This window comes from Cyprinodon tularosa, unplaced genomic scaffold (assembly GCF_016077235.1).
Source record: "Cyprinodon tularosa strain WSP-4 unplaced genomic scaffold, ASM1607723v1 ctg508, whole genome shotgun sequence".
Lineage (NCBI taxonomy): Eukaryota > Metazoa > Chordata > Actinopteri > Cyprinodontiformes > Cyprinodontidae > Cyprinodon > Cyprinodon tularosa.
In genome coordinates, this window is record NW_024039239.1 from 151,817 (window position 1) to 175,972 (window position 24,156).

Below are 24,156 nucleotides of genomic sequence, written 5' to 3' on the forward strand. Positions count from 1 at the left end.
CCTTATAGTCGTGAAAATACGGTAATTTGGACACGTTCGGCGGGCCGGATTAAAAAGCCTAACGGGCCGTATACGGCCCGGGGGCCGTAGTTTGCCCATGTGTGATCTATCCGTCTGCAGCAGCCTTCTCTTTGCAGAGCCGTGTGTGAAGTACCGTTGGCTCTGACTGTGAGTTTTTTGTTTTATTTGGCAAAATGTTTATTAGATTTTTGTTAATTATTATTCCACTACTAGATGAAAAAAAGTAAAAATGTATTATTATCAACAGCAGGGGTCGGCAATCCAAACTGCCACATAGGACAAAAAAAAAAACACACAAAACTAATCTGTCTGAAGCCGCAAAAATGTAAAAGTCCAATATAAGTTCACCAAGCTCTGCTTCACCGCACTTGACCGCACGGTTTAGGTTTTGTTGCATTGATGGAAATAGGATCAAGGAATCTTTCTATGGTGGACGTGTTTCTGTTGGGAGGAGTTGATTGAGTCATGAGGAACCGAGCAGGAACTGACATCCATCAGAGCAGAGCTCTCTAACCCTGAAATCCCTCATCCTCCGTCACCAGTGTTCCTTGGTGCTATGTTTATTCTGACAATATGGGGTAAAAATAGAAGAAAGTATGGAAGTAAATATGTGCCATCAGAATTTGAATAAAAAATACCTCTGAAATTTGAATGTTGTATATTAGTGCTTACTTTTTCAGTATTAAAATAAATTCAGAATATATTTTTAACCTAAAAAAAATTCAATGTCATTATTTGTACATAAAAAAAAAAAATTCAGTGTAATTTTTTTTACATGGTTGCAATTTTCAGTTATTAAAAAAATTCACATTCCTATTTCAAAGTGATCAAATTTTCAATATACATATTTTTCACAGTTTAAATTTTCAGTGTTAAAAAATTCAGCATATAAAAAATTCAACTTTTCAAAATTCAAATGCAATATTTTCGTTGTCTTCCAATTCAACTTGCTCAAATTCACTGTCTCAAATTCAGCGTCTAAAAATTCGCTGTAAAAATGGCCAAGGTGGGCCGTTGTTAATCTTACACCGTGTAGTGCCGGCATATTACTTCTCGCTACCTCCGAGCACCCCCCCCCTACCTCCCCCCCCCGTTTTATTTAAAAAAGAAATACCCCTTGCGCCAAGTCTAGAATCTTTAAAGAGAACTGATGGGTGGTGACTTTCTGGGTTGTTTGTATGTTGTCTTAGGTGAGACTGAGACAGGCAGTCGATGCCTACTGTGCTCTTCTCCCATTAGAATTGTAGAAAATATATCAAGCACAAATAAATCTACAATTTGGTAGGTAACTGGTATTTTGAATGATGTTGTAATGACAATAAATTTCTTAATTAATTCATAAATGAAGTCACCTAACAATACAGTAGCTGATCAGAGTGGGGTCGGAACTGTTCACAGCCCCTCTTTGAAGCACACAAGGCAGCCATATTAGCTTACTACATTAGCGGTAGCATCTCCTGAAGAATTACGACTTTACTAAGACTGCCTGGAAAAGTGGTATTTCTTTTTGAAATAAAACGGGGGAAATTGGGGGGGGGGGGGGGGGGGGGGGGGGTGCTCGGAGGTAGCGAGAAGTAATATGCCGGCACTACAGATTAACAACGGCCCAAACCAGTGTTTTAAATCGGGCTTTAAGATAATGTATCAAACTTCATGCGCAAAATAAAATATACTACAGAAATATGAAAGCATTAAACTCACCGCTGGGTTTGAGTTCGCCTCCATGGTCACCAGCCTGGGTGATACTGGTACTTCTTCAATATGACGGTTGTGTCACGTGATTAGGTGGATGTTGGAATCGGACATCCATTGCTAATGTCTGTGACCTGAAGTAACCTTGGCCATTTTTACAGCGAATTTTTAGACGCTGAATTTGAGACAGTGAATTTGAGCAAGTTGAATTGGAAGACAACGAAAATATTGCATTTGAATTTTGAAAAGTTGAATTTTTTATATGCTGAATTTTTTAACACTGAAAATTTAAACTGTGAAAAATATGTATATTGAAAATTTGATCACTTTGAAATAGGAATGTGAATTTTTTTAATAACTGAAAATTGCAACCATGTAAAAAAAATTACACTGATTTTTTTTTTAATGTACAAATAATGACATTGAATTTTTTTTAGGTTAAAAATATATTCTGAATTTTTTTTAATACTGAAAAAGTAAGCACTAATATACAACATTCAAATTTCAGAGGTATTTTTTATTCAAATTCTGATGGCACATATTTACTTCCATAACAAAGTTTCCATCCCTGCATCAGAGCGCTACCTGTTGGATCTATGAACGGTATTCTATGTTTGCAACCAAACCAGCAGCAGTAGTGGAGTTTGGAGATGCAATCTATTTCTTAAAATTATCTTTGCTCTCCTCTAATTTATCCAGAAGTTCTGCAATCTCACTTTTTCTCTCCCTCATAGCTTGATGGTGGGCTGCAGATTTAGCCTTCCCTGGAAATGCATTTCCTAATCACTCTTTTTATTATTTGACAACCTCTAATTCAAAAGCAAACATGCAGGCAATCCTTCCTCATTGGTAATGAAAGCAAATAATTTGCTCCATTCTTCTTTGAATCCTCTTTTGGCATCAGCTATCTCCCTTTTTTCCCTTTGGGATCAATGGCCTGAGACACACCCACCGCTTTGTTTACAGCAGCCACCTGCCTGGCACCGCACTGCGCTGAAACCTGCTGCTAGGATATGACCACTGTTGTCTGAAAATTTAGATTTCTCTTATTTCATATTTTAATTTATGCAATTTACTCACAATAAAAGTTTTCACTCAGTCTGTTTCAACTGCAAGGCCACACAATTGTCCTGCAGGATGGTGTCTGTAGACCAGACCAGACATTTTCTAAGTCTGCTTCTGTCTCCTTGAACCCCAGTCGGCCTCAGCAGATGGCCGCTCACACTGAGCCTGGTTCTGCTGGAGGTTTCTTCCTGTTAAAAGGGAGTTTTTCCTCTCCACTGTCGCTACAAGTATGCTTATTGTGAGGGATTGCTGAAGAGTCAATGATTTGATGCAATCAGCTGGTTTTCCTTAGATAGAAAACTTTGAATCAATCTGTATGGATGCTTTGATGAACTGTAAAATGTCTTGAGATGACGTGATGTGAATTGGCGCTATAGGAATAAACTGAATTGAATTGAATTAAAGAACAAAGTCGGTCTGAGTTGAACTATTTGTTATTCTTAGTCCAGTAATCTGGTTAGCAGCATTGCTCTTTAAACATTTTCCTTTTATCAAATTAATTTGATATAACAAATAATAAAGTTATCTAATAATTAAAGGCGACCAAAAGTGAAGCTTTGAACAGTTTGCCGTTTATACCAAATCAGACACTAGAGCAGAGTCTTCAACATGAAACTAAATCATATCAGGCATAAACACCTCCACACTGCTACTCTAGAAAAAAGAAGTACTTCTAGGAGTCACGTTTAAGCAAATACAAAATGTTTGCATTAAGAAATTAGGTTTTAATCCATCTGGGTTAAATGGAATGATAAATCAGACTGTTGGGTTTTTTCTTTCGGATGTTCAGTTTTGCTTTGCTCTTTGTTGTAGAGTTTTTTATGGTTTAATTCTTATTTTGTTGTGTTCTTTGTTTTTTTTTCTTAGTTACTGTCTCAGTCTTGGTTCTGTTGTTTTCTTTTGAGTGTTTAGTTTTACTTTGCTCCATGTTTTATAGTCTTAGTGGTTTAATTTCCAGTCTTCCAGGTTTTTATTTGCTGCCCTCTTGTGGTCTCCTTTTTCCCTAGCTCCCTTTGTGTTCTGCTCTCTGCTCACCTGTTCCCAATCTGCTCATTAGCCCTCTCTTTGATTCTGTCTTCTATAAATGCTCTCTTCAGTTCTTCTTTGCTGGGTCCTCGTCTAACTTCCTCCAACTCGTCTCCATGAGCCTTCCTCCTCGTTACGGTGATTCCCCTGATGTCTCCATGTTTTTTGGTACGTTTTGACTTTGTTTTCATTTTCGATTTTTGGATTCCCGGTTTCCCGTTTATTTGAACTTTGTTTTCATATTTCGGATTACCTGCCTCTGCTTTCAGTTCACTTTCATTAAATCACCAAGAAATCTCACCTCTGCCTTCCTGCCTCTGCTTTCAGGTCAACAAACCATAACCAAACCCTGACACAGACCTCCTATTGGATCCCCATAAATGGAACAAAGTGAGTACAACAGAAATTAATTATCATGTTTCTTTAATTTTTATAAATTATTTACTTACAGTAACTGACAGGCGAACCCGAATCGACTTCAATCATTATTAACCCGTCATAACATTCTGACAGTGTGATAAAGACTTTAAATAATGAACGACATCAGGTTTCGATTCATGAAGCAATAATTTGAAGAGTTACGTCTGTAGTTTTCTCTTTGATTCGATCATTAGAAGCGAGAAGATCAGCAAATAATTTATTTTTCTGTTTAAGACACATTATAAAGTGATTTAAACAAACGACCAAAGGGGATCAAGAAAAAACCAGCAGTAATGTGAGCGTGGCATCTACAGGCGATCTGAACGGGAACCGGTGACTCATTGTTGCATCATCTGCTCTTCCACTGCCATCGCAAGGATGTGGCACAATTCCTTAGCCTGAAACAGAACAAACATGCAGTTCAATGAACGCTGCTTTCACTGACATTTATCAACAATACTAAACCAATATGCATTTTTTAGACCTCATGAATTCATCTGTAGATCACTTTTACTGTTTTTCTAAAAAAAACTCTAACTCTAATAACGCTTTAACGCTTTAACTCTAATAGTATTTGGGGAAAAAACTGGATGTGAAAATTACGATGCACTATTAGGGCCATTTGAAGAGATTTGAAGATTTTTAACTCGCAAAAAATAAAACCAGATTAAAAGAATTAAGTAGTGATATTAGATCAGTGAGAATTAAATCCTAACATTAAGAAATCAAAGTAACAAGAATAAAGTTGTAACATTGAGACCAAAGTCCTAAAATTACGAAATCAAACATAAAATCTTAACATTATGAGATTAAAGGTGTATTAAACAAGGAAAAATTCCTAATGAGGAGATAAAAGAGGTGACCTACTTTAATGTCAACTCTTACTAAAAGAGTTGTTCCTATTTTTTTAGAGCCCTAGTGGCTGTTTTTTTGGACAGTAGGCTGACAGGAAAGGGGGTTTGAGAGAGGAGAAGTATAGGGTCAACAGGTCAGATTCGAACCCGGGTATCCCGCGTCGAGGACTAAGGCCTCCATACATGGGTTGAAAAACATAAATCGATCACTGCATCACTGTAAAGCATAAAGTTATCCAACAAAAAGAACAAAACCAACAACATTAAACCAGAAACAAGCTTTTACCTGCTTGAGATGAATCAGAACCTTCTGCTGTCCAGCGAGGCCGTACTGAATCTCCACGGAGGGAAGCTTCCCTGTTCTCTTAGCACGGATGGTGCGCATGGACTGAACTTCTCCCAGAGCGATCAGAAAAACTCGCTCCTACAGCAGACAGACACCACAACCATCATGACACGAAAACCAAGATTTATTTATGAAACTACATTTCTAATTAGAGAAACACTTTAAAATAGTAGAATAAAGGGGCATTGCATATTATTTTAGAAAGAGCTTTAGTTCCACAGTAAGTAAAATAAGTGCCTGTGTGTTTAACAACATGTGACAAGTGATATAGTTCAATCTGGAAAATTAACACGAAGAAAAAGGACAATTAGGATAAATTTATTGATACAATTACTTTGTCTTTGGCGCTCAGACCTCGGCAGGAAACATAGCACTTCGTTTTGATAGATTTTCATGAACAGGAGTAAAGAATAGGGCTGTTTTCCCCCAGGCCTAAAACTGGTGTTGGAGTGGAGATAGAGGAAGATGGTCAGTCTGTAGACTGCTGGTTAGAGAGACGGTCTGCTGAGCTTTATGAGGAGATCCAGTGGACTGCGAGAGCTGATACTAGAGCTTCACTCCGGGACCTGGAAGATGGAAGTCCAGTTTGGATAACGAAGGTTGAGAGAACCTGTCTATGATGAGCAAGCATGAAGCGACAGTGGAGAGGAAAAACTCCCCGTTGGGAAGAAGCTCTGGGAGAACCAGGCACAACATGGCGGTCTTCTGCCGGACCGGTTGAAATGAGACAGGGAACGCAGTAAGAGTCCAGGAGGAATGACGCTCTGATGAAGCTTTAGCTATCATGGTGGAGGAGGGGCTGGAGGGGGGTTGATATGGTGTCATCTGAATAAAGTCAGACAGCGCATCCACAACCTGCGCACAGGAGCAGACCGTGCGGATCGGAGGCCTTTTAAGACGAACTTTGGATGCCGATTGGCTTTCATGGAGGTGTGGTTCAAAGCTGATTTGCTGTGTTGCAGGTGGATGAAGGTAAACAATCAGCTTCTTCAGTTGAACTTCCACCTAGGCTCCATTTTTACCCACGGGCTGTAAGTTGGAACAGTCCAGTAATGCGTACCAGTAAAGATTTAGGCGGGTATGCAGCCAGGAAGAGCTGCTGGCTGCTATTTAGTGCTCCGATTTCAGCGCTCAGTTACCACCTTGGTGAGACAGTTGTGAAATGGTCAGATCATTCATTGCGTGTCTGATGCTTGGTCAACTCTGCTCCACCAGCTATGCTCGTGTAGAAATCCATCCACTCTGCTATCTCTACATAATAAATTATTATTATCTGCAGAGGTGGAGGCGGTGATGGGAAACTTTCCTTTCTACAGAAGGAATCCCTAAACTGTATACAGAATAAATATTTTGTTGCTTGCTGTTTATTTTTTGATAAAGGCACATAGAACATTAAATTAAAGTCTGTATTGCTGGATTTACAGGTTTTCTGTGTATTTTTTTTTTTTTACATCCCACCCCCATATATATATATTATTTTTTCTTCTTTATATATATATATATATATATATATATATATATATATATATATATATATATATATATATATATATATATATATATATATATATATATATATATATATATATATATGTTGCTTGGACAGTTCAGGTCGGTAATAGCATCTAATGTCAAAGAGCAAACACTAGAAGTTTGCTGCCCTGTATTAACTACCATCCAGTAACACCACAGATGTTGTACAGAGCTGTCTACATGTCCCAGTTTAAGGCAGCACTGCCAGGGTGGAGTTGTGGACATCAGTCCTCTTAAATTACATCACAACAATAAGATGCAGTACCTTATTTCCACCTGAGGGGGGAGCCAAATGAGCGATTTAAAAATATGTGTAGGTAATTAAATAATGCCTGAGACAAGAAAAAAGCAGTGTAATGTTGGGTTAAAGGTGGGGTATGTGATGTTTTCTGGAGCATGTTTTTACCATACTGATTGAAAACCTCCTCACGAGCCCATTGCGCCAACTGAGATAGAATGTTTGGAAAAAAAAACGAAATCTTTTAGTCCAGTGTAGAGGGCGTAGTCAGAGGAAAACGCAAACCAATAGAAGTAACTATCATCCCTACTTCTACTGGTTTCTGGCACGCCCATCAACCGTCAGCTCTGAGCTCTCCCCACCCCTCCCCCCTGCGCGTTCACAGACTCGTGACACCCCCCCCCCCCCAAGTGCCGCTGAAGGGAGGACCTGTTCGAATTTACAGACAGAACTCTTGTGGTCTCCTTATTTTCAAGGACTTCGAAGGGTCCAGTCTAGGTAGACCGCGTCCTTGGAGGATGCAGCCCAGGTTTTTGAACAGAGCCTCTGATTAAGAACAGGGCTGCCTGCACTGACGCGGCTCAGGGATTACGTCACACGGAGCGTCGTGCGCAGTGAAATCAGGACATTTCCTCACTTTCTAAAAAAAACCCGGGACGCCCGGGACAGGACGTGAAATACGGATATGTCCCGGGAAATACGGACGTTTGGTCACCCTAATCAATACTTCTTGAAATGACAACCGTGACAACTTGTTTACGACCATATTGAATTGTTCAACACTCTTACCGTACTAGGAGAAGACGACGCCATCATGGAAGTTAGCCTGTTATGTTGTGGTTAGCTAGTAATAGACATGAGCTTCTCGCCTCATCCCGAGTCACGTGCACTCGCGAGGTCTCGGCCTGTTTCTTTCTCGTTCTCGGGAACATCCGAACATTCTCGACTGACAGCAGGAGCGTTCATGTAATTTGGAGGCGTGGTTTCGTGGGGTGGGCTGAAGGTGTGTATTTTCAAAAATGTAGCTGGCAGGAACCGTTTATCCAGGATCATATACCCCACCTTTAACACACGGTTTTCACGCCTGGAGTGATCGATGAAAATGTTATCGCCATGCAGCTCAGTAGTTCAGCACGACAAGGCTAGGTGACGAAAAAAGCTGATTTATGGCGATTATAGCGAAGAGAGAATACAGAGCAAAAAACACAGGTGTTGAAAAATCAGAACTTTAGCTTCTTTTTTGCTTGTGAAAACCAATCAGGGTCTAGACGTGGCTGTGGCGTCAGAAGGCGCACAGCAAGGAGAAGCTTCTTCAATCAAAATACAGGATAGAGAAAATTATGCTGACAACAGCACAAGGGAAAAATACTTCTGAGACATTTGTAGATATATATATATATATATATATATATATATATATATATATATATATATATATATATATATATATATATATATATATATATATATATATATATATATATATATATATATATGAGAAAAAATTCTGAAAAAGAAAAACTTGGTCTCATCTGTCACACAAGAGCAACATTTTAAAGGGTATAGATTGTTTTTAAAACTGTTTTAATTTAGTGGCTGTGATGCAGCTGTAGCTCCTAGACTCCTCGAAACGGGAGGATCTGCCACTCAATCCGCTAAATCCAGGTCCGCCACACTAAGGTGAAACCGACAACTAGCAAATGCGATGATGAGCCTTTTTACCCAGCAACTTGCTGGTACTAAGGAACGCTAGCTATGAATAAACCTTTATACATTTTATCTGCAAAAGAAGGTTGTTTTTTTAGGGTGAGTTGCCCTTTAAGACTGATTTACCTGAGAAAATACATTTAATACTGCTTTTAAATTCCACACAACTAAATGGATGGAGGGAATGTGACATAAAGCAAAAGCACAAATTCACACAGCAACAACAGAAACTTACTCTAAAACTGCTAACATATCATGAGAGAGGCTCAAGCCATGATTTTAAAGAAGAAAAATTACCTGAGTTGTAGGATGAATGAAATGCACTCCCTCCTTGTTGAGGCTGACAAAGCAGGGGGAAGGACAGCCTCGCTGACTAACCTTCTTGGCCAGGAAAACATTGGAGCCAAACAAAGGGAGAGCGCCCAGAGTCTCTGGGATACAAGATTAGCACAGTTATGGCATTCATACAAATAGCATCATTGTTATCCTCATGGAAATAACAGCTTCTACTCACCAATAAATCGAATTTTTGCATCTGGTTGATTGAGAGACACCATGGCGGCTAACGCATTATGGAAGATTGACAGGATTTCTTCAGGGTTAATGTTGGGCATGCCTTGTGATGGGAGGTATTGCTTTAGCTCTTGTCTAGGAGAGGAAAAAAAAACAAATATGTTTGGAAAAAGTACAAACACACACAGATGCCAGCAGTGAAATGCGGTGGTGGACACCAGCAGTAGGCAATGCTATCCTAATCCTAGTGAGCCTGGTACCGTGAGGCCAAGCGTTCACCTGTCCGTCCGTCACACAGGCAATTAAAAAAATAAAAAAACTGGGCTAAGAGGAGTTTGGAAGGACCATGGAGAGAGATTCAATTCTATTCAGTTTATTTCTATACACTGAAAAAAGTAATGCAACATTTTTTGGTATTTACTTAATCATATATAGTTACTTTAACACAATTCTTTCATGTTAGCAGGGTAGGACATAAAACAATTGTGTTAAAGTAACTAAATTTGATTAAGTAAATGCCAAAGGGGGTTGAATTCTTTTTTTCAGTGTAGCGCCCATTCACAACACGTCATCAAATTGATTCAAAGTTTTCTATCTAAGGAAAACCAGCTGATTGCATCGACTCATTGACTCTTCAGCAATCCCTCACACTAAGCATGCTTGTAGCGACAGTGGAGAGGAAAAACTCCCTTTTAACAGGAAGAAACCTCCAGCAGAACCAGACTAGACCGATCGACTACGAAGGGAAATAGGCTGCTGTGGCTGACACACCTCTTCAACATGGCATGCAAGTCATGGACAGCGAAGCTGTATTGGGTGGAGGCTCCCCTTTAAAAGAAGGGCGACTGGAGGGTGTGTTCCAAATATAGAGAGATAACACTCCTCATTGAGTTTGGTATATTCTGATTTATATGATTCATTCCTTTTATGGTTGAAGTGATTTTTACTGTGTCTGTGGTTATGATTTTAAAGCATCGTTCAGGTGTTTTCTTTCACTCATCTTTGCATCTTTAACTGTCTCTACTGATCGCACTCACACTGAGAGCTGGTTGCTGTGACCCAGAGCCACATGCTGCAGGGCTGCAAGTTCTGCTGCGGTCGCTCCAGCATTAGGAGGGATCACCGTCTTACCACTGAGGTATTCTTCCAGCACCTTCACACACAAGAAGAACGGGTCAATCCAGATAAAATCATTTTGCACCAAGTCTGAGAGAAAGAGTCCTCTTACCTGCTGATAATGGAACTCCACATAGAGCTCATTCCTGAAGGAAAGAGGCCTTTCCCAGAGGACCCTCCTAAAGAAGAATAAGATGGAGCCGTCGTCCAGTAAGAAGTCAAACAAGTACTCCTCAGGACGCAGGGGGCGCATTATCCCATCTGACACAGAGGACCAAAGAGGTTTAATGGTGGAACAGAAACCTGAAGTGTTTATCTGACATGAAATGATCCAGATTTGTTTCTTTGTAATTCAGAAACATCATTTATAAAACTAGAAAAGCTCAAACCAGTGACGTCTGCATGGTTTTACATGATGGTTCTATCTAACCAAAACTAAAAAGAACCATCAGCCGGACCAAAGCCACTTATTTAGAAAACCAAGATGGCGGCCGTCTGGAGATCAGCATAAGGTTCCTGAATGACCTCAGACCATGATGAAGCGAGTCCTCTGGTCCGAGGAGACACCGGCTGTGTCTGACCGTCTCTGCTCTAACCACTATATAGTGGCTACGCCATTTTAAATGGTTGTCTGAACGTCTAGTGGATGAAAAAGTAGTGGACTCAAGATTTCACATAATGCCCCAAAAATCAGTTTATAAACACTGGCTGTCCCATCATCACATCATTACATCAAACATTGGTTTGGGGGCGTGCAGGTGGGCAGTGGTTAGCGAGCCTGACCCGTGGACGGAGGCCTTAGTCCTCAACGTGGACGACCCAGGTTTCAATCCGACCTGTGGTCCTTTGCTGCATGTCTGTTCCTCTCTCTCATCCCCCCTTTCCTGTCAGCCTACTGTCGAAAAAACGAGCCACTAGTGCCGTAAAAACTCCCCAAAAAAAATATTCCACAGTGTTCTCGATGAAGGACGTTCTGAATGCACAGTGACAGAACTATCTGTGAAGAATGATCCACTCCGTCTGTGCTCCCATTTCCTTCCCAGATCATTATGTACATAACGGAGATGATAACTTTCTATCCTGACAGAAGAACTGTCCGAATTAGATACTGTGCTTGAGAAAACGTTATTCCTAACACGCAAATGGCATGTATTATTAGGCTTTAAAGGAAAAGTCTGGTCATATTCAGAATTAAAACTTCTGAAAGAACTTTAAATATGAAATGATTACATACTGTTCAATAAATTTTAATTTGAATGTGCTTAGTGTTATAACTAATGGTAACAGTGTCACATTTAACTTTGCATCATCTTGAAAAACAATTTATTTTGGTATGTGCTCAACAACAAGTGTGGGCAGCACCGAGTCCAACCACAAAGAACTTAATTGTCTGGATGAAGCTGATTATTTTTAATGGTTTTTAACACCAACAGGCTATAATGAAAATGAGGCTTAAATAAAACAAAACTAATGCGTCTATTTTGCAAATGTAAGAAGTAGAAAGTAAAAAGTTGTCTAAAAAATAATTATTCCAATAAAATATAGATAGACAAACTACTGAAGTAAAGAGACAAAGTATTGGTACTTTGATACCTGATGCCTGATCAGTACATAGACAGTTAGTACACAAAAGTTTGAAAGAAAAAATAAAACAAAAAAAGTTCAAATTACCTACAATTATTTATATATAAGAAATAATTGTTGAATAATAATTTTATGCAAAAGAAAAAATATATATTGCAGCAAAAAAAGATGTTATCTTAAAAGAAAAGTCCTGTTCAATAAATGATCAGTGTTTCTAATTCAGAGTAAATAAATCGGCTGTTGATCAAGTCCCAGTGCTGTATCTGGTGTTTGTCACAACGCGCTATTATCCAAGTCATCTTGAAAACATTCTTCTTCCAAATGTTGGCTACATATTACGGGGTTTTTTTCTGGCCAGAAGTTCGATGGTAAATCCTCCCTCTTCCAGTTGGCGATCAAACGACCAACCCGTCCGTGGAGGATCAGGAATCAGAAAGGTGAAATAACTCTTTTTTTTTTTTTTTTTGACTTACCCGATGTATTCCAGCATCCAGCTGCCATGCATGTGGGCATTGTCAGTTTCACTATAGCTCACTATAGCCCTAGAAGGATGTTCAATAATTTGCTTTGCTCCGTTAGCTGCAGCACAGACACCGGCTGGTCACCGCTGCCTCTCCCCCGCTCTGGTAGATGGACTGCTCTTATCTACTGCTGTCATCCTATGATCTCTCTGCTGTTATTTAACTCAGGAGCGAGGCACAGCAGGCCAACTCTGCCCTGTCCTGAAGGGGCACTTGCCAAAATCTCCCTGCGCACCTTTCTGATCTCCAGAAGGCCACCTTTCCTTGCATCTGTCGTCCTTCCTTGAAGCAGAATAGTTTTTGGAAGTACAACTGAAAGCATCGGCCAGACGCAGCTCCTGGTGGAGATGGTGATACTCTCCAGAGCAGCTCTATCTCTGGAAATTCCAGCAAACACAGGGATGTCTACGACTTGATGACGTGGTTGAGCCCATTGTCGCCGTGAATCCGATAGGTTTTGCAGGTTTCCCATTTGGTGTGAATGCTTTTTGACTTATCATTTACACAACAATGCTTGGATGTGCTAAGAAGCTTAGCCGCTGTACTTCCTTATTAACCCTTGCATGGTATCAGACCTCTGTTATTGTACAGTAGTAGCCATTCAAAATTTCCCCACATTTCTTGATGGGTCCTTGGCTGGTCCCATACAGTTTCTTTTTAAACATCTAAAATATTCTTTCTGTCATGGTTTGTGGACATTAAGATCTAAAGAGAAGCGCCATCTCCTGGTCAAACCCTGTAATTCAGTGAAAGGGGCGGAGTCAGAGAGAAAAATAAGCAAGAGGGGGTCATTCCTGTGGCTGGGAATTGGAGGGGATTTGGCTGCCATTCGGCTTGGAACATAACCACTGTGTTATTCTCTTTTCTTGTAGTACATTAAAGTGTACATATAACAAATTGTTTGGTAGAACAGTTATTATTTCATTGGTAATATTATTTCGAATCTCCACTAGTTAAAAATGATGTTAGGTATTAAAATGCTGTTTTTTTTGGCGCACACGGCTTGACCGGAGAGGAAGACGCACACTGACAGATCTGTGCAGCGTGAGTTTTTGTTTTGGTTGTATGTTTAAAATTTGTTAAAAATAAAAGAAGAAAGATAAAACCGCAATCAAAGAGTCTCGCAGCGCCGCAGAACAGGCGTCTAGAAAACTGCTCGGAGTTTACACCCAGAGGTGCAAGAAGACACCGCCGAGGAGAAAGAAAGATGCTCCTGGTGAGATCTGGACTTTATTTTCCTTTTTGGGGATTTTTTCAGCGATACCACTCTTCTTTCTTATCTTTTGATAAGATATCTTTTGATGGAGGGTTTGACATTGGAATTTCTCATTTTGGAACGGGACCTTTGACGTAACACTTCCAAGACTTGGTTTTGAGTTCAGAGGACTTGGAACTCATTTGTAGACATTATTATTAAAAATAAAACAAACTGGACGTTTTTGACTTTCAGTTATTAAGGTCTTTTTGCTGATTTAAATTGAGTGTTTTGAGTCTAACTTATAAATAGGTTATGAAGTATTTTTGGTTATTGATCTGTTTATACCAAATCACTATTGAATGAATTATTGATATTTGGTAGTATTGTGATTTTTTTTTCTCTCTAATAAATCAGTGTTGCTAAAAATCAACAAAGTTCTTACTAAGTGGTTGGATATTTTTACTTTCATATCAAATTAATAACGTAACATATTTTACCTGACTCCTGTGACAAAATCCCCCTTGAGTATATTGTGAGTTCTGCTTTTAATCAAGCTGAATTTTACAGGCTGGCGTTTGACTGAAAAAGGCCAGTCTGAATGGCTGCTACTCTAAATATACAGGAAGGTCTTTATTTACTATGAAATAGAGCAAAAACAGCCAATAATACACCTTTTGGACGTCCTTTAGTAAACCTTGTTTGCCATCAGAGATTTTACATTTTGAAACTGTTACATAATGTTACAATTTTTTTTTTAAGATCCAAATAGCTGGATCTACCTTTTTTAGATTCAACGGTTACCTTGAAGCCTCCTTGCTATGACTGAAAACTCCCTAACTTCTGCAAAGTCTAGAATCTCCATGTTTTCACACAGCTCTTTCATCACGTCTACTGCCACCTAGATGAAGACAAGTGAAATGTGAATTCCAAAAAGAGACACATCACTCTGTTTGGCTTATTTCATGTGGAAATAAATCATTTGTCTTAAAAACAAATCATACACTGAAGCTGCGGATCTTGACAGGAAACTCTACCCCTCCTGGTAAGTGGATGGACAAACGTTGAGAAGTTTTGCCATTCTGGAAGAAAAACAAAATTTAAAAATGACACAGGCTTCAAGCTGCAAAAAAGCAACAACATAAAATCACCTTCTTCACATAGAAATATTGGCCTCTGTCTTATTGTAAAGATAAACCTACCAAAACAGCCTGCATCTCAACTTGAGAAGGAATGTTGCGTCGACCACTAAAGGCGATAGAACGTTGCAGGTTATCCTCACAAACACTTGCTTGTTCTGATGTTAAAAAGCAAATAAAAAAATCAGACTTAAGTTTACTGACTCACTTAAGAAATTAGCTTTTTCTGTCCTGTACCTTGGTACGGGTGGCCGTTGCTCTGAGCGATATCTTGCAGGTGTTCAATGACAAACGGTTGCAGGAGACCAGAGCAGGGAAAGAAACCAGTTATGAGGTTGAGCAGTCGCCAGGCAAGGATACAGCTTGATCTGCAAAGACGAAGCCATGAAGAAGCGTATGTCAGAACATAAGAGCGTTATGATGAGGGCTGGGAGACGCTCACAAAGGCTGTGAATGAGCAGGACCGTGAGCTGGGCAGTATGCTGGGTGTGATAGAACGCAGGCTGGCTGCAGTGGTTGAACTCAAAGGTGAGATGGGATAATATCTTGGATGTGCACGCTCACTTAAAGGCGTAAAAGCTCAGCAAATTCAGAATATTGGATTTGCCATGTAGTGCCAGCAAGAAAAGACTCAAGGCTGAAAGGTAATTCTGTGCAGCCTGCTCTCAAAACAATAAGTGTTATTTTGGATTCGGCCCCCCCCTTATCAAACCTCCCCTCAATGTTATGGCAGAAGGGCCATAACTGACGGCTAACCTCCATCTCCCCTACCCGCGGACACCTGTGGATGCATCCAGAACTGTAGTGCCGGTTGATAAACTTCCATCTTATAAAGGGCAATGGCCGGAGGAAAGCGTTCCTGGACAAATTGAACGAACTAATCATACATACACAACTGATTCTCAAATGTTTGATTGACTTTCATGTGGCTCCAGCCTCAAATGTCTTCCTTCTGTTGAAATATATATCCTGTGTTACATGTGCTTTTTTTGTGCTGAGGTGTTTTTTTTTTTATATCTCAAAATATACCCCTACAAGGATAAAGTGTTAAATATTTTTCCCCCCTCTGCCTCCCCAATCTGGCTCCTATCTATCCACAGAGATAAAGGCAGCGCTATAAGGGAACTGTCTCACGGTGGGGTCCTTGGCAACCATAAAAACGCGCCAAGATTTATTGAACGCTGCGTTCAATAAATCTCTCCCCCTCCCATATCCCTCCCATATGTCTTAAAGATTTCCTTTTAGTCTAGCCTTGGTCTGTTAGGCAAATTAACATGAGGTCATTGTGAACTCTTGCTGACATGAGTTCCTGTAGCTTCTATAATAAATAGAAACTTGAGATGCGGTGGAGAGTTGTTCCTCTTAGTGCACACAAGGCCATTTCTTTATTAAGTCCATGGCTGTGTCCAAACGTCCACTAAATCCCTCAGTCACTACATAGAGCAGGGACTACATAGTGAACTCAGAAAACTGACTGTTCGGAAAGAAGTTCACTACTTTTCACTCCCCTTTGATGATGTAACTCCTCCTCCCCGCACGGTGCATGGGAGTAGGCTGCCATTCGGCTGGTGTTTGACTGGGAAGGGCCGTTTTAAATGGCTGCTACTGCATATCGGCTCGTCTTGTGACCATGGATGATCACTACTTTTCAAGGTGCATTGTGGGAAATCTCGAGTCCACTACTTGTTCATAAACTTGATGTTCGGACATTCATTTAAAATGGCATGAAAACACAATATAGTGATTGGACACAGCTTTAGTATTTCTTAACCTTCTTCAAAATAAAATTCTTATAATATTAATCAATTGAAAATACAAAACTTTATAGTCGCTTTTACCTGTGCTACTTAAAGCTACAGTGTGTAATTTTCAGCGACATCTAGCGTCCAGACTGCAGACCGTAGCAACATGAACATCTCCCCCCCACCCCTTCTCCCCCCCAACAGTACAGCGAGCGTTACGGGACAAAATGTCTTCCACGACGTCCGCATCACCTACCTTCTCAAGTGATGAGGTTAGTTTACATAGATAATTTTAATACTGCCATCAATTGTTCAGTACCGTCTCAGTTCATCTCTCTCAACTTGCTGTAGTTACTTTCGAGCGTAATGGGCGATCTCGCAATCGCTAGTTTGTTGGCTCTGCGCTTGCCGTAGCGCAAAGATGTCTGCCTCCATGGCTGCGAGACCCGCTCCTATGTAATTATAAATAACGAATTCTAAGGCAACGCAAATATTAAGGTTAAGAGGCTGAGCTCGTAGATGATGATAAATAACATAGTTATGTATAATATATTACATTTCTGACTGTATATCCCTGTAATTATTACACACTGTAGCTTTAAAGATTAGTTGAGTTTTTAGTCAAACTTTCTTTGGAATTTTTTGGGGTTCACCTTAAAATTGATCTGTTAAGTTTTAATGGTAGTGACATTCATCTTTTTATAACATTGATCTGCAGAATGTTCCCTAAGAGACGGGATAACCTGTAAAAACGATAGAAAATATCTCTTCTGAATGTTAAATACTCACTCGTCGGGGTTGTTGGTTGATTGCTTGATGGCCTGGCAGTAGATTTCATCTCTAAGTATTTCTTTTTCTTTCCCCAACTAAAAAGAAGAAAAATGAGTCTACACTAATGCAGTTGATGTAACATCAGCAAACATGGAAGTCTAACTCTAAAAAAGGGTCTGACCAGCAGGATATTATGAAGTAAATCTGGTTGGGAAGCGCGTGATGGAATGCTGCCCACAAACTGCATCATGTCTGCAAATAAAATTATCAATGAAGTCGGAATGCCAGAGAACAATATTAGGAATCCTTAAAACAGAACTGATGAACTCACTCTGGAAGCACTCAACAGCCAGACCATTGATTTCAGGATCATCATAGAGAATAAGTGATTCAGGGATGGGAACCTTTAGAAGAAAAAAAGTTAAAATTAACTTCTAATATTTTAATAGACTCAGTTTATAACACATTAAATGTGACATTAAAAACTTTTAAAATCTCATTTGTTAAATGTGTGTTTCGCTCCAGTTTCAACCAAATAAGTTGCTCTGATTCATGAAATAATTTCTTCATCCTGAACACATCTTGTCATAGGTTTAAAATATTACATCTATGTCTCCTGATTGTTGGTGATACAGCAGGTAAAAAAATTATTGAACACTCCCCCATTTTTCTCAGTAAATGTATTTCTAGAGGCGCTATTGACGTAACATTTTCACCAGATGTCGGTAACAATCCATGCAATCCATATAAAGAAATCAAACCATAGATGTACAGAAATTAAGTTATGAGTAATAAAGTGAAACGGCAAAGGGGAAAAGTGTTGAACACGTGAATAAAAGGAGGTGCAAAAAGGCTGAAATCTCTCAGAAATTAGAAAGCAATCCTGACCCTCCTCAGTGCAAATTAATATCAGCTGGTTCAGCTGATGGTAAAATGGTGGCCTTTAAAGCCGAGCATACACTGTGCGATATTTTCAATCGTCGGACGCAGCTGCAGCTCAAACTGTACGACGAAACTGCAGGTCTTAAAAGTTCCCAGCTCACGATGTTTGTTCTCACACTGTGCGACCCGACGCTCTGATGCGATCTACCTGCTCACACTGTACATCTAAAAACCAGGTAGGACTCATCATTGAGAGACGGCGCTGGTTGGATTCCTCAATCTTGAAGATGAAGAAGAACTCCCTTGTTTGCACATGTGCAATGCTCTATATCATGATAAATCGTCTCGTAGCTCTGCTTTAAAAGCAGGATTTGTCCATGACCACCTTACGACGGCCGACTTAATTTCATGTTTGACATGATCACTACTTTTTGCTCCGTTGGTCACGTAACTCCTCCTCCTGCACCATCTTTATTAGTCGCCACTGTCGGGTAGCGGCACCCTATGGTGACAGCAAATCCCATAAGGCTTTGCGAGGAGAGCTCTCCGCGCAAAGCATTCTGGGATATATCTGCCTCTTCTGAGGCCTTTCTTTTCTTCTAATACACTTCGTAGACACTTTTTCTCTCCCGACCCTCGGCCATTTTCAAAGAACCGCCGTGAGAAAGGTGAGCTTCAATCGTAGCTCACCACAGATATACGCCTGAAAGTGCACAGAAAAAGATAGCTAACAGGACGAGCACGTAGTACAGCTTTACGGAAACAGATCACCAGGATGATTGACAGTTAGGAGGATCACTTATTGAGATGATCCACCCGGAAATAAAAGATTGTCCTCTATACCAATGACCAGCATGCATATATATAAATCTTTAATGTTGATTAGTGTTGTCAGGTTCTTACCAGTGTGTGTTGAACTGATTCGGAGAGGAGTTTTCCAGTGATGCCTGCTGTCCCAACTCTTTTAGCGCCACATCATGCAACACAAAACATGTTTGGAAAAATTAAATCAACACACTCTGCAATGTGAAAAACATTCATTTTCATGTTTCCCTTACCTGAAGTACTTGCTGGCAAACTCAATCATGGGAGACTGACGATGACTCTCTGAACCATTTTCTGACATCTGGATTGATCTCTGCTCTGAATTGTTAGCTGGGGGATCCAAATTTCGCCTCACAGGAGGAATGCTGAGCATGTATCTGTTGGCGGGAACTGGAGGTTTGCCTTTCACACTTTCAGTTTTGGTTGTCCTCATGCTTTTTCTCCTGTCGTCTCTTCGGTCGAGGTGAAGACTGTGGTAATCAGGAGCCGCACATGGCTGGGTGAAGTCCTGTGGGAAAAGCCCAGAACGCCCACCGGTGGTGCCAAATTCCCACCCTGGTGCAACATTCAGAAAGAGCAGGTTTATATAAAACATGATTCGCTTCAGTTGGACATCTACCATGAAACGCACAGTAAGCTGTGAAAATGATCTCACCAGGCTGAATGACATCCATGGGCTGCAGCTTAATGATATCCCCCTTCTTGAAGCTCAGGAGAGTCTTGTCATCCGTCACATAACTCTTTAGAGCAACTACATGGCCTGAGTCCTTTAGAAGGAAGGAGGATGGATGAGAAGATGGTAGTAGAAAAGGATTCAAGTGGAACAAGAAAGCATTGGGGAGCTCAGTCTACACAGAAGATATCCAAACACAAAGCAGAGCAAGACAGAAAAGGAAACGACCCAGAGGACAGATCTCTGGGCGTGAAAACAGGGACTAACCAACAGTCCAATCAGCCGAGGCTGCTTCTCAGAAAATACCCAAACAACTTTGACCTGGTCTGTGGAGATCGTCTGAAACTTCCACAGTTATCTATGTAATGTGCCTGAGGCACAGAGCGGATGTGGACACATCCTGCTGAGCCACAGGGGGGATTATGGCCTCAGGCTGCCAAGCAGAGGGCTAAAATATGTATATATATATTTTAATAGTTTAATTAAAAAAATGTTTTAATATATTAATATATTTATTTTGGATATGCAAGATAAATATGAAATCTTTAATGACGAGTAAAGCGTCATTTAATTTTAAATTTTTCCTCGGATTGGTGACGTATTTCCACCATAGGCCGTAAAAATCTTTGCCCATTGATTCTCGTTAAAAGGTGTCCATCTGCAGCAGCTCCTCTGCAACAGAATTATAGGATAGCAGGAAAAGTGCACCCTGAGGTGACAGGAAGTGTATTAGCTCACCACCTCACCAGACGTTTTGTGGGTGATTGACAGGTCGAGTCGCAGGAGTTAGAGACGCATTGGAGAGAGTAAGGAAGAGAGACAGCGTAGGAAACGTCCTGGTTTAGCTATGAGTCTAGGTTAACTGCATGCAGCAAGGCTAAGGCTTTATTCTGCTTTCTCTGCCTCCTTTTTCAAAGGTCAGGATGAATAATCTGGGATTCACATGGAAAATAATAGAATATAGTCTACTTTTTCTAGATGTTTGTTAATTTGCATAGTTGCTCTTAAATTAAAAAAATCTCAGGAAATAAATATAAATTTATATATATTAAAACAATATAAAGCTGACTAATAGCTTCTCCATTATTAAACTGTTATATTATTTTTTAGGTTTGTGACACAACGTTGGGCCATGAAAAACACAGATTTACCTTCACAAACTCAGAAGGGCAAGATTTATGGACAAAATGTAAAGCTGTTTGTGAAAATATGTTTGATTTTATTAAGTGTTTTTATAATATTTTCTGTTGTTGGTATTCATATAAATATACTGGTGGGATAACTTGGTATATGTTTGATTGATTTTTGGTATACGTCTATTTTGAATTTATAGCCCCTGGAGAAAACTCCACCAGCCGCCACTGGTGGAGACCCATCAGGCCAGAACATGAGTACACTGCCATTAAGTAGAACTTCTATCGATCGATCCCTTTGCCCAGAGAACCATTGGCCATGACTGATTCCACTTGTTGAATTATCCTTCTGTCTGCTGCACAAAAACAAAAAACTTCCTCAGTTTAAACGTTAGAAAGGGTTAGGATGAAAGTTTAAATCTGAAAATTTAAAATGATGATTTTTGACTTTTGAGTCACTTTTTTATTGAGTTCTTTAAATGGATGTAAATTAGTTTTGGTGCAGAGGCTCATTGTTTATAAAGAGGTCTTAAGGTTGCTTCTAGCAGAGATTGTTTTAGACAACGACCTTTGAGTTCAAGACTTAACTGGTCATCATAATGAGTGCTGGTTGATTTAGGATAAGACCCACAGTTAACGCAGATATTTCGCAGTTAATGCAGATATTTCCTGCTTGGTGCCTAATGGCGGAAACAGTGGCTGTTGGGCGTGCAGGTGGCGCAGTGATTAGTGTGCATGATCCATGTACAGAGGCCTTAGTCCCCATGCGGCCGACCCGGGTTCCAATCCGACCTGTGGTCCTTTGCCGCATGTCTCTCCCCCTCTCTCATTCCCCCTTCCTGTCAGCCTACTGTCGATAAAACAAGCCACTAGTGCCGCAAAAACTCAAAGAAGCTCTGGCTGTAGCGCCGTCCACAACGCCTGGCACACCTCGGACTCTATCCCAGACACCGTGCAGGACGCTACTTTGTAGCTCTGTGCGACGGTCTGTTGGCTTGCACCCGAAGCCAAAAGGTGCAGCAACACGGCCAGTCTTTGGGGTGTCGTCCGGCGTTGGATGAGGTGTTGTAGATGGCGAACAAGCTTGTCAAACCGACACACGGACACCCACAATCCTAGCTAGTTCCTGATTGTCCCTCTGGCGTTGTGGCGTGGAATAACACAGCGCAGACCACGCTTCAATATTGGGCATAAATCAAACATATCTGCATGAAACTTGCGACAAGCTAACTGCGACACACTGCTGCGGGAGGATAACCAGCCCTTAGGACCTAGGGAGTTAAAAGGCCAGCTGAGTTTTATCTACCCAACCAGATAGGTGCTACTGAAATGCTAAGCATGGTTGGACTCCTTTGGTTAAGAAGTTGTTGAACCTTGGTTGGTCTGAGCAATGACCCAATGAGAAAAGGCAGTGGAGGAAGTGGTTCAGCTCAAGTGCGACAGCAACATATTTCAGAAGCACATGTGTGAGGAGTATGATGACTAATGAAAGATTACCTTTATGAGTTCCTTGAGGAAAACTTCAATCATGGCAGTGATCTGAGGAGCTCTGGTGGACTGCAGGACCAGATCTTCAGTTTTAAGCTCCAGTTTTACTTCATCTGCGCCCTGAAGGTCTACAGAAAGCACCTCTGCAAAACTATATTCATAGGAAATGGTTTTATTACGTTGTAGAGGGAAAATTCACACTCATACAGCTGGGGGAGGGATAAAATCATCATCTGTAACTTCTTAAAGCTAGTATATTAAAGGCTGTTTAAGATAGAACTCTGATCTGGGATTGATGGCCGCCCAATGGAAAAATATTTTATTACTCTCAGTGACTGAATTCAGTATTAAAAATGCAAGTTTATTGTGTATTTAATGCATTTAGACCCTATAGGAATGTATAGCATATGTATAGCAGTGTCATGTATAGCAATGACTTAAAGCCACTTTTAGCCACTAAACTAACCTCCCCTGAAAGCTGACACTCCATCATGACACTGCTGGAGGCTCTACTGAATGTCCTGCCTTTCACTGGACAGATTAGATGGGTCCCAGATTAATGATGTGTAGAACTAAACCTGCCAGGGGAGCGCAAGACCTGTAATCTCCAGGTTTAGTGTATCTAAATGCAACACTGTACTGTCTCTAAATGAACAGGTTTCCCTCTGTGGTTTAGAATCTGATAACAGAAGGAGAAAGTTCCTGGTAAAGACAAGGAACTAATTCACCGATGCAGATTAAATCCTGCAGTAGAGAAACAAAAACAATTCGAATCAGGTTAGGGCCACATCTGTTAGCTTAGTTAGGTCTGGCCTCAGCAGATGGCCGCTCACACTGAGCCTGGTTCTGCTGGAGGTTTCTTCCTGTTAAAAGGGAGTTTTTCCTCTCCACTGTCGCTACAAGCATGCTTAGTGTGAGGGATTGCTGAAGAGTCAATGAGTCGATGCAATCAACTGGTTTTCCTCAGATAGTAAACTTTGAATCAATCTGACTGGATGATCTTGTTGAACTGGAAAATGCCTTGAGATGATATGATGTGAATTGGAGCTATAGAAATAAACTGAACTGAATTAAAGCGGCGCTCTGGGTCACATGACTCATTCAGTGATGGATCCGACCCTCTAAAGTTAGACAAGTTTTAGAGATGAGCATCAATACACACCAAGCACTGCATATTGGTTTAAATAAACTGGCTTTTCAAAAGTTACGCAGTGCTACCTTAATGGAGCATGGCTGTTAAAAATGGGGCCATTCCTGAATAAATTTGGTTTCCTTGTGAAATAAAGTAAAATAAATGGTTAAAGTAATAAGTGAAGCTAGATATAGCTCTATTCAAAGTACTTTTTAAAACTTTATTACATTTAAAACAACTGCAGCTGCAAAAAATAAAAACGAGTCTATGTAAACAGGACAGGGAAGGAATAATAATAAACTGGAGTAAAAGTCAGTAAACGATAAAAACAGGTTTGTGTTTGAATCAAAGGCCATGGAACAGAATTTATGTTTTGTTTTTGTTTTGTTTTTTAAAAGGGGACAGTGAGGATTATACCTGTAACTCCGGAGCAGTTTCAGATGTTTAGGGTTGATGCCTGAAGCTTTCACCACCTTTAAGAGACGAATCCCTCGATGAGAAACGCCCAGAATCTCAGCATCTCCGTTTTGTGGCTGCGTG

At 40.3% G+C, this 24,156-nt stretch overlaps 1 protein-coding gene across 1 annotated transcript in view; it reads right to left on the reverse strand.

Annotated features, from left to right (window-relative positions):
* Window positions 1-4,210: 4,210 nt before the first annotated feature.
* The window catches only part of myo15b (myosin XVB), a 98,529-nt gene continuing 78,583 nt past the window's right edge, over window positions 4,211-24,156 (reverse strand). Inside the window, exons 50-67 of the mRNA XM_038303200.1 lie at window positions 24,034-24,149; window positions 22,494-22,635; window positions 19,846-19,957; window positions 19,424-19,745; window positions 19,269-19,326; window positions 17,815-17,887; window positions 17,665-17,735; window positions 17,502-17,578; window positions 15,208-15,338; window positions 15,034-15,128; window positions 14,836-14,913; window positions 14,636-14,732; window positions 10,644-10,792; window positions 10,453-10,568; window positions 9,417-9,550; window positions 9,200-9,333; window positions 5,365-5,502; window positions 4,211-4,622 (exon numbers count right to left, since the gene is read on the reverse strand). Coding sequence (XP_038159128.1) covers window positions 4,563-4,622; window positions 5,365-5,502; window positions 9,200-9,333; window positions 9,417-9,550; window positions 10,453-10,568; window positions 10,644-10,792; window positions 14,636-14,732; window positions 14,836-14,913; window positions 15,034-15,128; window positions 15,208-15,338; window positions 17,502-17,578; window positions 17,665-17,735; window positions 17,815-17,887; window positions 19,269-19,326; window positions 19,424-19,745; window positions 19,846-19,957; window positions 22,494-22,635; window positions 24,034-24,149 — 2,103 coding nt within the window. The 3' untranslated portion in view covers window positions 4,211-4,562. The remainder of the gene's footprint in view (window positions 4,623-5,364; window positions 5,503-9,199; window positions 9,334-9,416; window positions 9,551-10,452; window positions 10,569-10,643; window positions 10,793-14,635; window positions 14,733-14,835; window positions 14,914-15,033; window positions 15,129-15,207; window positions 15,339-17,501; window positions 17,579-17,664; window positions 17,736-17,814; window positions 17,888-19,268; window positions 19,327-19,423; window positions 19,746-19,845; window positions 19,958-22,493; window positions 22,636-24,033; window positions 24,150-24,156) is intronic.